The sequence below is a fragment of the Oryzias melastigma genome, linkage group LG19, assembly GCF_002922805.2.
Source record: "Oryzias melastigma strain HK-1 linkage group LG19, ASM292280v2, whole genome shotgun sequence".
Classification (NCBI taxonomy): Eukaryota; Metazoa; Chordata; class Actinopteri; order Beloniformes; family Adrianichthyidae; genus Oryzias; species Oryzias melastigma.
The window spans coordinates 13,830,666-13,848,004 of NC_050530.1; the positions used below are offsets into that span (position 1 = coordinate 13,830,666).

The 17,339-nt window shown below is 36.2% G+C and overlaps 1 protein-coding gene across 1 annotated transcript in view; it reads left to right on the forward strand.

Annotated features, from left to right (window-relative positions):
• Positions 1-2,794: 2,794 nt before the first annotated feature.
• LOC112154536 (CDP-diacylglycerol--glycerol-3-phosphate 3-phosphatidyltransferase, mitochondrial) overlaps positions 2,795-17,339 on the forward strand; it is a 25,661-nt gene continuing 11,116 nt past the window's right edge. The window contains exons 1-6 of the mRNA XM_024285548.2: positions 2,795-2,947; positions 8,617-8,827; positions 9,123-9,200; positions 13,847-13,946; positions 14,028-14,217; positions 15,152-15,330. Coding sequence (XP_024141316.1) covers positions 2,832-2,947; positions 8,617-8,827; positions 9,123-9,200; positions 13,847-13,946; positions 14,028-14,217; positions 15,152-15,330 — 874 coding nt within the window. The 5' untranslated portion in view covers positions 2,795-2,831. The remainder of the gene's footprint in view (positions 2,948-8,616; positions 8,828-9,122; positions 9,201-13,846; positions 13,947-14,027; positions 14,218-15,151; positions 15,331-17,339) is intronic.

Below are 17,339 nucleotides of genomic sequence, written 5' to 3' on the forward strand. Positions count from 1 at the left end.
TTAATGCAACACATCACACACTGCCTCCAGGACACTTACAATGTGATGTCTTTTGATTATTTATGCTACATTTAAAGGAAACTTTATTGAGCTCCGAGCTACTTCTGTCTCTTATCTTGTTATTCAAATGATACAAAACATAATTGCAGTAAAATAAATTACATAAAATATAAAAGTTATCTTATCCTTTTTTATTAGGTCATGTTGAAGCTTTTAGTACACTAAGATTTTCGGGAAACCCTTTGGAAAAATAGTCTATTTAAAGTTCCATTCCAACTATACATTTTTTTCTATTGCAAAATACTTCCAAGTGTTCTTTTAATTAGGATTATTACGTTTTTGGCAAAAATAAAAAAGTCTGTACAGTTTTTTGTAAAGCAGCAGGAGCTAGCCACTTCTAATTTTCTATCAACCCTACTCTCTTCCACTAGCTTATAGCACCTCACAAGGCTAAGCTAACATTAGCATAGCAAAAAAAAAACAAACAAACAAACAAAAAAAAAAAACATAGAGGCAAACAATATCAGAGCTTTCCAGCCTGACAGTTTTGAGCCAGATGCAGGTCAGTTGAGGGAACCAAAGGCAGACCTTGGGTCTATTTGTCTGCAAGTTGACGGATCAGATTTGGAGTGGAAAAGGGAGACTTTGACCTGAGCTCAGTCAAACCGTGGGTTTTGATCCAACATAGTTTGAAAAAAGAAACTCAGAAATGTAGTTTTAATTTTAAGTTGTTTATACATGTCTTGGTTAAAAACACACAAAAAAGTTAAAACACCAAAAACGCAGTTTTTATTGGAGTGGGTCTTTGAGTTCACTATCTATATATTGTCAAGCTAAAATATTTAAATTTAGTCAAATTAGTATTCAGTTAGTATACTTCCTTCACTACTCGTACATGGTGCACAGTATAATTGCTATGCTTAGTATGTTATTCAAATTTTGCCATTTCCTGTCAGGGGCCGCCACATTTAATCAGCTTTTCATTGTTCCGCACATTTGGTTTGGCAGAGATTTTCACGCCGCATGTCCTCCCTGACACAACCCTGTATTGTGTCCGGGCCGGGGACCGGCACAGGGAGACCAAGACTCGGGCTTCCTTATGGCTTCATAGTTTGGCAGAAGTATGGAGGGTCTTGTCTATAAGACTAACTTCAGGTGTACTTTTTGTTAAAGGAGCAGTCTGTTTCATTATTTTACTATAATATAGACTTGAATTTTCTTATTTTTGGATCTGTTTTAGCAAATTATTGTTTTGTATTTTATAAATACTATTCCATACAGAAACAAAAATCAATTAAATTAATATGTTTAAATAGATTTTAAAAGCATATGCATTTTGCATCACAATACCTTTTTTTAAAGCTTTTCCACACTTTTTTTTAATTGATTTATTTGCACCTCAAATTCACAAATGGTTAACATCTGGAAGTCAACACACCAGTAAATATATTCAAACATTCAAATCATTGTCAGCAGCACTGTTAAGCAACAAAAAGTCACAACTTTTCCTGCAAAGTAAAAGTTTAAATCGGTAGTCTTTTACAGGAAAAAAATGTGATTTTCATGACTTTGAATTGTGCAACAAGGATATGAAAGAAGAAATGATTCTGCATGAACAAGATATGAGTACCAAAGGTTATAGCAATGTTTTTTTATTGTTCAATTTGGGTAATTTTGCTACTAAACGATGTGTTTATCTAATTTGGACATGGATATAATTATTGGAAAAAGCTTAAGCCAAACACTATCTTTATGACATATTATTGAAAATCGTCATAGAAGAAGCAATGGTAAACATAAAGAAAAACTTTTGATTGATTATTTTTACTGATCCAAACTTTACACATTAACTGCTTGCATTATTTTTTGTTTGTTTTGCAATACCAGCATTTCTACTTTTTCATTTTACTTAAAAAACAAATCATCTTCATAAAAAAAAAACTGAAATTACAAATAAATTAAGTTCACAAAGACATTTCGTATATGAAAACCTTTGCAACATTCTCACCGTCAGTCTTAACAACAGCTAGAATCATTTAAATAGTTTTGTAATGCAAGTGATTGCAAATATTTTAATTAGCTGCGAGAAAACAGGTTTTAAATTAAACTACAATTTAAAGTTTAAATTCCACAAGTTGTCATACATATTAGTGGGTCAAATTTGGTCTCCATATTTTACCCATCCTTGGAGGGAGCAGCAGGAGTTATAGCCAGGCTTGGGACCCTTTTGGTGGTTTTATACCCTCTCAGTTCAACCTCTTATTGCTAAGGGTCAATCGCGAAGACATGGGGTCACATTTTAAAACAGTCTTTGGAATGATCTGACCTCACTGCCTCAAGGTGGACACGACTTCTGGACCACCCCAACCCAAACTACCGTTTGGAGCCCTTATTGATATTCTGAAATTAGTTGTTTAAATGTGTAATTACTGGAACATTTCAATTAAATTTGTGCTGGTTTGCATACAAACTCAAATATGCAAACAAGGACGAACAAACAAATACATTTTACTGTAAAAAAAATGTTTGCTTTATGATAGATTAAATGAGATTTGCTGTTTCCCGGAGCTATCTTTTATGCAAATTCATGAATGTAAGCAAATGTGACAAATTCTTGATGTCCTTGCTTAGTTTAAGATTGAGATTATGTCTACAGATTAAATAGAAGTCAAAACATGTTTACAAATTATTTAGATAACGTTATCTCTTATTTTTCAATCCTCAATCCGATCCTTATTATCATATTGTTATGAAAACTGACCTATAGGTTCTGTCTTTGTTAACGGAACGTGCTGTCAATAAAGATATTCAAATAAGGCTGCGCGACAGTTATGGCGGCTCCCATGTCCTGGAGGAGGCTGGTACACTCAGTCTATTCTCCGGCTATCGCCGGAGTTTTTACCCGCATGTCAGACCGGCTGTTCCGCGTGAGGGACAGACGAAGGGGGTAAGAGGCGCACGACTCAAACTCGGACGTGGGCAAAAGCTCCTTTGCTCCGTCCTGTCGGCAATAGCACGCTTTGCTAATGTTGGCGTTGTGTCCATTATCGGACATACTCGTAGAAAAACCGCAGCGGATTTGACCGTTGTTAATAAATTATGGGAAGCATAGCTTGACCCGCTTTAGTGCCTACTTGCATGTCGTTTGGAAGTATTTGTACATCACCAGACTTCTTAAACAACGCTATTATTCAGTAGAAGTTCCCAATCCATTTATGAGTTTTTCGTTTCTGTCATAACCCTAAACTCTCGCGTGATCCGCCATCCCCTTCTTTTATTGTGGGCATTTAAAAACGAGCCCTGCTTACCTGGGGGTCAGCAGTCCACACGATGAGGAGAGCAACAGTCGTGCAAAACACTTTTTGTTTCCCTCCTCTGCTCAGACAAGACCTTCCTTCTTGATTTAGAAAAAAGACTGATTTGTTTCTGTTAAATCAATTTCATGCTTTTGGAATGCAGATTTCCATGACGTAAGTTGAAAGAAATGACGTGAAGGTTGGCCTTTCCCATCAATACTATAGTATTACTGTACTTCTTCACTGGTGCTAAAGTGGTGGAGTTATTGGCTGCTTGACTTTAAAATAAAATTTCTTCTATAATTGAAATTTTGGATAAAGCAGTAAAGGAATGTGTCTTGTTTAATACGGGATTGCCCGTATCTTTAGTTGGGGCGAAAGATAATTTTATTTTGGAAAACGGACCCGGCTCTTATCATGGAAAATATGTCATGGTTGAATCGCTTTGTGAGATATGCCATGTATCCAGAAAGATCCAAAAGGGGCACCTTAATTGGCCTCATTTTGCTGGAGCCAGAGGTAAGGCATCTTCTATGGATGATGTCACACTCACTCGGTCCAGTTCTCAATATACAGTCAATGTTTCTGTGTTGGGGGATTTAGGGTTCACTTGTTCCCTTCTACATTTGACCAAACTCACACTCACCTTAACACACCTGTCTGCTCATTTCTGCACAAACACACTTTATTGTGTGTGTAAAAATGCCTAATGGATAAAAATTGTAATACATATTTGTGTGGACTGTTATACATATTTGTGTGTGTGTGCTATCTTGTTTTCTGTGTGGATATTTGAGTGTGTAGTTGTGTGTCAGAAAAGTGGTCTTTCTGCTAACAGTTCTTTCTGACATTGATAACGTTAATCTTCAAGGAACTTTTATTGACTATTCTAATGTTTTCTTTCTTTCTGTGAAATGTTTTTGTTTTCCGTTCTTGGTACCCTCTTGATCTCTCTCATGTTTTCTTTACTTTTCTGCACATTTGCTACATTCTTTTTTTAAATGTTTTTTTTTTTTTTTTATGTCCTGTCCTGGACCAAAAGCAAACAATCAAGAAACCTAGCTGTAACATAAATAAATAAAGTATATTTTCTGTTTTAAATACAAAAAATGTTTTAGGGGAATATATTTGGTTTGTACAAACTTGAAAAAAATAAACTGTTCACTATTCACACAAAAGGACTTCAGCTTTTGTCTGCTTGCTCACCTCCTGTCTGTTAATGGGGCACTTGAGCTCCTTTGCCTTGTATTTATTGTTATTATTTCTATTATTTATTCTACAATGCTTATTATATTTATATATTTACTTGCTAAAGCACTTTGGATGGAATTAAACTGCATTTTGTTGCTGTGTACTTGAGACATGTGCAGTGCAATGACAGTAAAGTTGAATTATATTCTATTTATTCCAACTTAAATAGATTGGTACAAAGATTGATAGACTGAAGAAATAATAACTTTTTTCGCAAAAAGATATAAAACGGAAATAAAAATGAGAAACCTCAAAATTCTAAAGAAAAAACATTTCCTGATGTAGATTTTCTTTGACAAACATTTTCACTTTTGTTAATTAAAATTGCTGATGTCACTTAACAAAATACAGGAAACTTAATGGCTGTCAGGAAGTTAATTGTCACATTCCATTAGATCATGAATGACTTTTAGGTGACATTTGAATACAGCAAAGAAAATGAAAGCATAAAACTTGCATGTTTTTTAACTTACAGGTTCCAGTTGTATGATGCAGTAAATGGAAACATTTATAACTTGAAATGTGTATTGGAGTACAATTTGTGGACCATGCCTTTTACTTACTTGCTGATACTGAAGAGAGTAGCCGCCCTAAATATAGATGCAAGTGTCTTTTATGAGTTTTATAAATAAGTGGGAGCCAACAATAATATTCATGCTTATGTCAGGGAGGCTGTTTGAGCTGAAAATAAACCAACAGATGGAACATTTTAAAGTCATCACCTGGAAATAGGACCATGTTTGCCAACACATTGTAATCATTACCTAACAGGGTTGAAAATAGTTTATTTTAAATAATAATTTTGCCTTTTTTTTTTTTTAAATATTTTTTTTTTACTAAATATATGTAACTTTTGATAGTATAATGGCCAACGGACAAAGCGATGTCTCATGAAATTCCCGTGGATTTAAAACCCACTTCAATAAAAGTGTTCTTGTGGCATTTTTCTGATGATTGAGGACAAATATAAAGAAAATAAAGATTATTTATTCAAATTGCCGTGATTTAGGAGCAGACAAAAAAGCGCAATTTGAAAAAGAACTTATTTGTGACATAAAAACGTTGGACGGGCTACAAGCTCCCTGTTCCGCTGCATTCTGAAGCTATGGACACAACAAACATATGGTTTGTGTTCAAGAACGCGCTAAACGTGGGTTATTGTCTTGAACATACGTTTAGCCTATGGTGTTCATAAACAAGCAGAGAAAAGTCTTTTTCTGCTATTTTATTTGCGGTTGTCCACCACCTACAGTCGATAGAAATTTGCTGCAAATCTCGTGAAATCTTGCTTCAGGCTTTTTCTGTCACAGCTCTATTCCAATATTTGAAAAACTTAGTGTCATATAATTACGTACAGGAATTAACTGCATTTGTTAATTTCTTCTTCATGATCAATTTTCAAAAGGTTTGCAGTTCCTTGAATTAAAAAGAAGGCCATCCATTTGTCACTACCAAGTCCGAGTTCCTGATTGGTCAAAGTTCGACCTAGTTTAATTTCCGCCACGCGTTTTGTACATAGCGCTTGAAAACGGCCATAAAAACTTGTGTAGCTACAATTAATTTTGGGGGTTTTGAATGAGGAAGTGTCCGTTTACATGGACTTTTCATTGTGCTGAGGGTGATGTGAAAGTAGCTTGATGGATCCACTTGCAGTCGTCTCATCCATCACTGTGTGTGAACTGTAAAATCTTATATTGTAAATATTCTAAAGTAATTCTTTTGTTTCATAAAAGACGTGTGCTGCTGACCTCGTGGCCAGGTCTCTTTTGAAAAAGAGATCCTGATCTCAACAGGTTTCACTCCTGGTTAAATAAAACTAAATAAAACTTGTAGACGACTAGATCCTGCTATGTTTTCATTTTCCTTGTCTGAGCTGGCATCTGGGTTAAAACTGTTTACTGTTTTTGTTGCATTGGTGAGGTTAAGTTGTGAGGGGCTGTAAGCTAGTGGGATATAATGTAAACAGTACTCTCAGTAATGGGAAGGGGGAGCGGCCTTGCTCAACAGCTGAACCGTTGACCAACAGACCAAAACTCAGAGGTGAATTTCTAATGAACTCCTGCCGCTCTACAGAAACTATGTCCTAGAAACGACAGGTTTTAAATTTTGGCCAAGAATGCCATAATTATAATTAAAAGACCACTGAAAAAGGTTTTAAAATGGATCAAAAAATGAGTCTTTAAAGACTTGAATTATTATCTCAATAACGAAATACCAATAGGATTTAAATGTAAATGTTTGGTGTTATTTTAATGCTTTGGAAATGTCTCATTTATTTAAGGGAACTTGATGTGTTCAAACAATGTTTGAATAAAACATGTTTACATATCACTTAAATGATTCCGTTTTTGCATCTTTACCCAGATATATTTTATGTGCAGTCCCTTTTGTTTTATGGTTATTGGGATATTTGATCCAACTGATTATCTTCATGATACCTGGCTTGTGTTGTTGTTTTGGCCTGCTTTATTACCACAAACACAAGGGATTGATTGGTTTATTTTAAGCATGATTGCTTGAAAAGGAGTGTGAAGAAGCGAATTTATATAATCCCACCCCTACAAGTAAAGAACACTTCCTGACAATCACTGATATCAAAGTGATAAAACTGTGTTGCTAAACCTAAATAGACACTCCTGTTTGCCTCAAAGAACAATTACGTTTGTGGCAGTGGCATGCTTCCAGCTCTGTTAATGGCAGTTTTGGAAAAACCTTGTCATACATGTTTAACTTGATAGTGCAGGCTTTCCATAAGTTAGCCCATCGAAGAGGTGTTTGTTCCTCTTCTTTTTCCCATTCAGAACTAGATTAACCGGAAATTTATTCTTTTCGGTTTCACATCCTCATCAACTGCTATAACTAGACGTTTAAATCATATTTTAACAATTGAAGGTGGTATGAAAACAGCTGGATTTCTTCACACTGGTTGCAGCTTTTGAAGGGTATTAGTCTTTTTTTTAAACCCATTTCCATAAATCTGTTAAAAGAATCAGATTGTGTGGTTTTGTTTTTGATGGACCGGCTTTCACTGACAGTTTTGAATAGCCGAAAAGACAGACTGTGTTTTTAAATCATGTTTGAAATCAGGAGGGATCAAGTCACATGCCAAAGGAAACAACTCAACTATTCATGCAATTAAGCTGCTAAAGTCCTGCATTGTCTGTGTATCTCATGACTTTGAAACGCATTTAACTGGAATAATAAATTAATGTCGATTTCAAGAGCATTGCCAGGCATTTGTTTGATCCTTTTTGTTATCCTCGTACTTTGTTTTTTCTTTTTTTTTAATTATTTTTTTAAATAAATAAATTGTGTTTGTCAATTTTGGTATTAAGTTTGTGGGTGATCCTGTTAAAACACTTTGATTAAATAAGTTTTCATTTATTTTTGAATAAAATAGTGTCAAACCCTTAAATTCAGGAATAGAAATAATTTTCAGATCGACATCCTGCAGGATTACATGTCAGGCAACATTTGAAAATTAATTTGTCTAAAAGCACGTACTCCCGTTGAATGTACTCATCTTTATCGAGGACACAAGGAAGTTTCCTTCCCAAAATAATATGTTTACAACTCTGAAATGATTGTTTATGATGCTTATCAGCACTTACAGGAATATGTAGTACAATCCAGTTAATGAAGAACTTCTTACAACCTGCTTTGGATGGTTTTCAACCATTTATCCTGTTTGGCCTATTTCTGAATCAAACTATGAATAATTCATGAAAACGACAAATATGGTTTTAATTATTTTGAAAAGGGCAAAAGAAAATGTACTAAAATCACAAGATTTTGCTATTTTTTTAAGTTTCTTCATGATTCTCATGATCTCAAACACCTGTGCCTTAAGCAAAAACATTCCTAACATTTAAAAGGCAAAGAACGATATTTTAAATAATTTCAAAAAGATACTCATTCCAGGTGTTACTTTTTAAATGCAAATTTACAATGTCATTCCCTTTTTTGAGTACTGTATATCTTATTTAATTCAAAAGTGTGAAGTATATAAATGTGTTGGAAACATTTGAAGTTTTCTCTGTTAACCTGTAGTTTGCTGCTTCTCCTGCAGGTCTTCGGTGCTCCTTCTGGCTCCTCTGCTCGCCGAGACAGACACGGCTCCACGCCGCGTTTCAAGGCCCACCGGGTCAGCCGGAGCTCAGGGCACAGACGGCCTCTGCTCTCACTTTCGATGGATGGCAGAGCAGGCTCCTGCCTTCCGGGTCCCTGGGACCCACATCCAGATTCTGACCTCCCCTGAGCAGTTCTACCAGGCCATGAAGGTCCGTGTCACTGACAGGTGCCGGTTGATCCTTTTAAGTGTTTTCTGCTGCTTTGAATAAATATAGACGTTTAAATACTTGAAAGTTTTTATTAAATTTATTTGCAAAAATCCAAGTTAATTTGGATTCAAATGTTATTTAACAAGAACCTGCTTGACGCAGTTAACAGAAATCAGTATCAAAGGCTACAGGAAGTGAAAAAAATCAAGAAAAAAGTGCAAATGTTAAGCAACATTCACCGATAAGATTACTTTAAGTAATTTTTTTTGCTTTTCTTTTCCCTGTATCCCTTCAGTCACGCATCAAAACAGCGCAGAAGCGAGTGGTTATGGCATCGCTGTATTTAGGAACGGGTCGGATGGAGCAGGAACTGGTGAGAAAAGCGGCCAACTTTAAGGATATAACTCCTTTAGTTCGGGGCAGGTGAGAACAATGTCATGAAATAACTGATCGGAGATGCCAAAAAAAATGAGTCAGAGTTTCCTGAGAAGACCACAGTGCAGTTTGTTGGGAATGAAAAATGTGCACCAAACCAAAAGCACAAAGACTGACCCCTAAATGCGAGGGTTTTATGGTTACAGAGAGGCCAGTGCTGGCATGTGACGACTTGCTGTTGCTAATGCTTGGAAAGGCAAGTATAACAGCATAAAACCAAAGCTGACCACAGTCTGGACCAGTGCTCATTCAGCTGTTTATTTCAGTTTTTGCCCCTTTTGAAACAGAGTGGAACCAGCAGCAGGAGAAGATGAAAAGGACAAAAGCTTTGGCTTCTTGAAAATGGTGTTTTTAAGCTGTTCTTGTGGTATTTTTCTGACAATAGAAGATGTGAAAAAAACTTAAGTTTTGAGTATTTCTTTATTTAAATGGTTGTGAATCAGACAAAAACATGCCGTTTAAAGAAGAGCTTATTTGTTATGTAGATAATACAATCGACTCCCTTCTTAGCTCCATTCTGATGCATCCACTTGTAGAGAAATAGATTCCCGAACGTCTTCATTTTCCTCGTCTAAACTGGCAGCTGGTGCCGTATTTTCTGCACTATGAGGTGCACTTAAAAACCTTACATTTTTCTAGTGCTGTCAATAAATTAAAAATATTAACCAGATTCATCACACTTTTGGGTTGTGATTAATCACAATGTTTTACTAGGTACATTTTGTACAATATGCAGCTTTTATAAAAAAAAAAACAGGTCATATAGAAAATGTTTATCTTCCTTTTTATTGTCTGAAATGTTTAAAATAATCAAGTGTAGCTCAGAAGTGTAACTCGTGTGCACAAAACACATCAACCCTTAGATAAGCAGAACTCTAAAAACTTCTATGTCTTCACACTATTACACCAACAAAACAAAGATGCTCACATGCAACCATAAGAAACAAACATTTTCTTTCTGTACTTGAAATTGTCCAGATGAATACTCTATTCTGATTGGCTGCTGGGTGTGGATGCACTACAAAAAAAAAAAGTTCCTGTCACAATTTTCTAAATGTTCAGACTTCTTAACAGACTTTTCCTTCATGGCTAGGTGAACTTTCTCCCGAAACTGATGCTTTATTTAAGTTATCATGACGATCAGCATTTATGTCGCTTTCCTTTACCGCTGCAGTCAAGGTCAAACGGCTCGGTGACCTGTTGGCATGTTGCCTATCAACTAGTCCATCTTTTTTGAAAAAGCTATCTAAACCTTAACAATAACAAAAATAAAGTACTAAAAATTGATTGAATGTTTATTATTTTACAAGTGACCATGTCATAAGCGGGATAACCCCAGACGAAGGGAGCATTCTCAGAAATTGATGCACGCCATGGAAACCTGAACCTGGACTTTGTGACTTTGTGGAATGTTATTAATTAGCGTTTATAAATATTAATGCGTTATTTTTTTTATTAACAACTTTCTTAAAACGACAACGCGTCTTATACGTGGATTAATTCTTTTTTTAATGTTGTGGCAATTTTAGGAAGGTTGGGAGTTAGCAAAGTAAAAGTAATGTTTGTTTTAGCGATATGAGGCTGTTTTTTGTTTGTTTGTTGCAAACGAGGCTGGGAAATAATGTGAACACTAACGTGGCTAACGTGTAGCGTGTTACAAACAAATCCTAAAATTACTTTGACGGGTTTATCTCTGTCTGAATCTTTAGTTTCACACAAGTTCAAAAATAGACCGTTCATCGACGGTGCACATTATCCTCCTGTAGTGCGGGAAAACATTTGCACAAATTTGTTTTCCGGACTCTGAGACAAACCCCATTGACTCGATTGATGTCGCAAAAAACGACAGTAATCTCATAATTATATCTTAAGACATGTTCAACTTGATTCCATGACACCCACAGATTATTCTGCAACACTCATAAAACATAAAGCACATAAGAGAGACTTGCACAATACATGCATGATAAGACTTCCCGTCAGTTTACAGTTAAATTTACAGTTCGAAGAATTAAAGTCGCATGAGTACAATAAACAAAGTAAGTAGACACTAAAATTTTTTTTTTTTCCCTAAATCAACACTTTCATATTAGTCAGTAGTTTGCAAACACACAAATGAGCTGTAGGAACATTCAGAGTTGCAGCACATATGAAGTGAGGTATAATAAAGAGGGGTTTTTTTTTTTCTTAGAATCTGGTGTAGTATCAGCAGAACAATTCATTCCACGCCGTCAGTCAAGCATGGCAATGACTAAGAACGCGTAGATTAAGTTGAATGTTTCACTGGCTCCTGGAAAGCTTTAGTGAATGACACCAGCAGATTTGTTGTTAATAGCTGAAGGAAAAAAGAAAAACCACTGTGAGAGAATTCTGTTCACCTCACAAAGTTAGTTTAGTCATTTTGCCAAAACTTTTTTTTCCACTAACAAATGTTGGCTAGCAATATAGTACAAATTTCACTTTTTAAATGACTCAATTGTTGAATTAGAAGATTCAGTTGTAGTCCAGGTTCTTTTAGTCATGAAACTCAGACTAAATTATTTAAAAAATAAGCAAAATCATCTTTGGCCAGAACATTTTTCTAAAAAATCTGAACAGATTTTCTTAACAGTTTTCTACACATTTTCAATAGAAAATAACAAGTAATAAATGTTACAAATTACTTATTATACTTAGATTATAAAATGATCTTAAGTTAATGTTATGTTAAATAAAACCAAACTCAATTGAATCTATTTTGATGATGATTTTATGACTCAGTTGGGGGTTAGGACACAGAATGAGAATGAACCTGAAGTGGAGTTTGAACAACTAAATTTTAGTCGACACAACTTCCTTGAAGTTCTTCTCATAGAATGATAAAAATATTTCTGTCGTAAATGTTCTAGGTCAGTTATGCAATGTTTTAAGATGGGAGGAAACGGGAAATGGTTGGTGTCGTGGATGGATTAGAGGTGACTAAGAATTTTGAGGTAGGATCATGTTTGAGGTTTAGGATTTCCAGAATATTTTTTAAGTTTTAGGAGGTAAAACCTTTACAATTTTTAACTTAATTTAGTTGATCTTTAGGATTTCTCTTTTGGTCATTGAATGTTTTCTAGCTCATCTTCAGCTCGACTCATTTAGAGGTCGATATTTGGAGGTTGAGCTTCAAAACTGCTGCCTTTGCCCCCTTTACAAAACTATAAGGAGTGGGAGAAACCTCAGCGCTTTTTATAGGAGAAGATTTTACATAACATGGCAAAGCTTTGCTTTAATAGAGGCGTGCGTTGGGAGAAGTCTGGCGACGGCGCTTTCATGTCAGAGGGGATGTAAATGCCTGATAAAAGGCCCGCAGCCGTGCCCTCTGTTGAACAGCTGTTGCTCTCTGCAGTGACTCAGGCTTTCCCAGCCTTGGTAAACAAACAATAAAAAATCTGTTTGAGTTTGATAGATGCTGCCAGTTATTTAGCAATCATTTATCCGGGACTCCTTTCTCAAAAAGTTTGAACGCAGGGCTGTAGAAAGAAGCTAAAGACACAAAGTTACGCACAAAGTTACTTCCTGTATACGTTTCTTAAACTGCTTTGGACCTATTTTTGCCTTTTTAAACTTTTAAAATCAACAAAAAACAAGCAAAAATTGACAGAAATAAAAAAGTGTTAATCGATTTAATGACACAGTTTGTGAGAGTATTGTTAAGTTGTTTTTTTTTTAATGCTCAGAAAGCTAAAAATAATTGAGCTGCAGTTGGAACGTCACCCACGAGTAGATGGAACCTGTTCAAATTTTTCAGATGTCAATGTGAGACTCAGAGCTCCAAAGTTCCTGGAAATCTTAAAAGTTAAGTCATTTTTTTATCTATTTTACAAATGTTCCCAGTGATTTTTAAATTATGATTATTTAGCCTAAATCAATAAACCTATGTCGTTTTCTAGGACATCGTTTCTGCAAAGCGGTGTTAGTTCATTTGAAATTCCTCTGAATTGTGGGTGGGACCGATGCCGAGGAGCGAGCCCACCCGCACTTCCCATCATCCAATCTGTTTACATGCTATCTTACAGTCCCTCAACCCCCCAACCTAGCATAACCAGAGCAACAGAAATGGAAGAATATTGAAGCCAACCAGCTGTACAGTTTTGAGTTGAGATGCCAGCTCAGACGAGGAAATCGAAGTTGTTGCATGTGGCCTTGAGGCCCGGGGCTTTATTATCTGTCACAAATAAGCTCTTTTTCAAAAACTTTTTTTATACTTGTCCTCCATCATCAGAAAAATGCTACAAGAACATGTTAATAACATCAAAAACACAATCTTTATTGCTGTGTGCCTGTAAAGGACTTTAGTTGTGTGTAAGCACAATTACATTTGATTGTCACATTTGTGACACGTTAATTAATAGAAACTAACTTTAATAAACCTGTGCTGGCCGCTCCCAGTCTCTGGTGGCGCCAGCTTTCCTATGATTCCTGTTTTATGACCCCCACATGTCTAACGGAGCTGTTTTACAGGGCTTTGAATGACATATGTTCCTTTTTAGAAGATTTTTAACAGTTTTCAATACATCTGAAATCCTTTCATGAATGAAAGGCTCTGTCTCTGCTCAGGTGGACTGCATAGAAGAAGCTCTGGAACGCTCAGAGGAAAACGCTCACTCCCCTGGCCTAAAAGTCTCCATATTGCTGGACTACACCCGCGGGTCACGAGGTAGCCGCCTGTTTTCTATGAGATGTCTCTCCAGCTGGTCGTCACTGATCCTCCGTGGTTGCTGCTGCGTTTGCTGTGTAGGGCAGGTTAACTCGAGGACCATGCTGCTGCCTCTGCTGCAGCGCTTCACGTCGCAGATGCGGGTCTCTCTGTACCACACCCCCGACCTGAGGGGCCTGCTGAGGATGCTGGTCCCTCAGCGCTTCAACGAGACCATCGGAGTCCAGCACATCAAAGTTTACCTCTTTGACGACAGTATTATCATTAGTGGGTACGGAGCGTTATGACCTGCTGTGTGTCACTGTGATATCACATCAAAATGATACGTATATTTCTGTATCTAGTTACAGTCAGTATCTATGTTTACGTTAACTTGAATGAAACTTTACTTTTTTTTTTTGTATGTAAGCAGCAAAAAGACTTTATGGAAAACAGTTAAACCAAACACAAAAAGCAAAAATAATCTCACTCCCCAGCTCTGCATGAACCTATACTTTCTCTATTTAATTGAATAGAAAATAAAAAAACAGGTTAAGGTCAAATTTAAAGTGGATTTAAGCAAAATCTGTGTGATACTGAAATGAAGAGCAAAATCTTCAAACTAAAGTAATAAAAAAGCCATCGTGAAAGCTGCAGTGGAAGGTTTTTGACTAATTTTAGCAGCATGATGGGGAAATAAAATCTGATTTAGTCCAAAATAAGTTCCTGTACTTTTATGAACAACTTATCCCAAATTGAGTCATAATTCACTAAAGCTTGATTCAATTAATTTACGATGAACAGCAGATAAGGCGCACAGAAACTCACTTTACCCGTAGTTAAAGTCATAAGCATCACCTGATGCCTCTAAAGTAATTCTCGGTCAGACCTCAGGTTATTGTTAGGAATTATGTTAGAATTTCTGCTTTGGACGTGCCCTAAAGGCAACAATCAGGCACTCAAACATTTTCACATGCTGAGTTTCCTTTCCTTCTTGGCAACTAACGTTATCACAAAACAGGGAAACAAATTTAGTTGGAGATAAAAGAAACAGAAGTCTGAGGTCATTAATCATGTAGTTGACAGCTGGTATGTCAGCATAACTTCAGACTTGCATAATTAAATGATTGGAGGTCACAAGATTTTTGGAGTTAATTTTATTTTTATCTACTGAAGAAATGGTTTTGAAAATAACTTTATCTTTCCCTGTTTTTGCTCGTTTTCAGGGCCAATCTTAGCGACTCGTATTTCACAAACCGACAGGATCGGTACGTTCTGCTGGAGAACTGCAGCGAGGTCGCCGACTTCTTCTCTGATCTGGTGGAGGCTGTTGGGGACGTCTCCCTGCAGCTCCAGCCGGACGACTCGGTCACCATGCTGGAGGGCATGGTCCACCCTTACAAAGGTAGAAACCCGATCCGCCCCCGAGCGCACACAGCCATGTTTGCTTGTTGTGACAGCGCGCGGCTACTCAAGCTCACGGACGGCAGGCTGTCAGGAGCTGCCTGTTGTCGGGTTTTTCTTAATGGGGCTTGAAAGGTTAGACAGGCAGAGAGATGCTGCCCTGAGAGATGGGGATGGGGGGGAGAGCTCTGCGGTTTGCTCAGCATGCAGCCGGATGCGAAGCTGTCAGGGTTTTGTGTACACACGGACTCACAGTCGTACAGTGTGTCTGTAACTGGAGCACTGCCTAGCAGGATGTGAGCTGGAGGGATGAATGACATCATGTCTGCAGGACGGGGCCTGTGGAAACCAGCGCCGGGAATAGAAAAGTGATGTTACAGTGTTGCTGGAAGAAGTGGGACGTAATACACACACAAACACGCCGATGAGGAAGCAGGTTGATGCTGGACAACTTTAGCTTCTAGCCTGATCAAAACTAATAAACTGAGAAAGAAAATGATCTTCTTTAGGCTGTTACTAAAACTTATTTAGCAGATGATGTGACTTTTTTTATTTACATGCAGAAGTATTTTTTATAAGAGTGTAATTCAACAACTATAGTCATGTAAAAAAAAATCGGACACCCTATTTTACCACATATTTGAACGTTTACTCATTTAATATCACTTTGAACATCACTGAGGGATCCAAGTGATATAACTTGTCATTAAAACAATTTTAAGCCTAACTTTCTATGAAATGTAATTTAAAAAGAACTTAATTTCCGCTTATGATACTAAGATACTTCACACCTAAGACACATTTAAGGGACTGGTAAATGCCAAAAAATATCGTCCCATTGATGCAATTTTATCCTAACAGGAGGCAGAAAGTCCGTTAAAATATGAACTTTTGTTCAGATCTTTTTTTTCTGAGTAATAATATGTTTTAGTTACATTTTAATTGAATCACTTCCTTTTTTAGAATTTTTTCAAAATAAGATTGGACATTGATATATGACCATTTTTTAAGACAGAGCTGATTTTGTAATGTGGGTGTCTTTATTTCTTCACATGACTTTATTTAATGAACCCCAACAGGTTATGGTTTTCTCTGCCAGCTCATATTCCTGTAACCTTCTGGAGTTTGGTTTCACTGAACTTTTTTCCTTTTGAAGACAAGATCTTCCTCTCCACCCTCTCCTCGAGCATGCTCAGTGCAGATTTTTTTTCTTTTTTTACATTCCGAGATGAATTGTTTAAATTCAATGCATGTAAATGAATTGCATTTAAGTAGTTTTGATAAAACAATTAAAAAATCCCCACTTTTGTTCTTTGTAAAACTCCTGCACCCCTATGATTTCTGTGTGATATAGATAGATGACTTTAACACTAAAAGAGACATTTTGGTCCAGTTTCTTATTGACCAAAACCTAGCAAGAGCCGTCAATAAACTTTATGTTTTTGTGATCATTAATTCATAAGAATGTACCTTTTGAAATAATTCCCATTATATTTCAAGATGCTTTATTAATCCCACAGGGTGAGGAATTTCATTTTTTTCAATACAATCCAGAAGTATACAAACAAAGAGTTACACATAGACAGATCTCTAACCTTTTCCGCATTTTTTTTAACCTTAACATTTTTATAAAAAACTAAACAAAAAAATGAGACATTCACTGGTCATATGTCATTGTTTCTTCTGTTAATTTTTTTAATACTTGTAGTTTTATTTTCCTTTGTTAAATAAAGAGCTGCTTAAAATATTCTTAAAAAAATCAAATATTAATAATATTGTCGTTAGCTGAGTTGGCATTGAATGTGATTTTTGGGTTTTATCATTGTTTTTTCTAATCTTTTATTTTTCAGTGCCAAGATTTAGTTTCAATGCCATATTAAGCTGGCGTCATTATAACGCCATGTTGATAATTGTATTTTTTGTTTAATTTCAAAAGTCGCCATGCCCCCAAATGTGCCTGTTAATCAGTTTCATTTACAAATAGCAAACCCACTTTGGCCCCAGATGTCT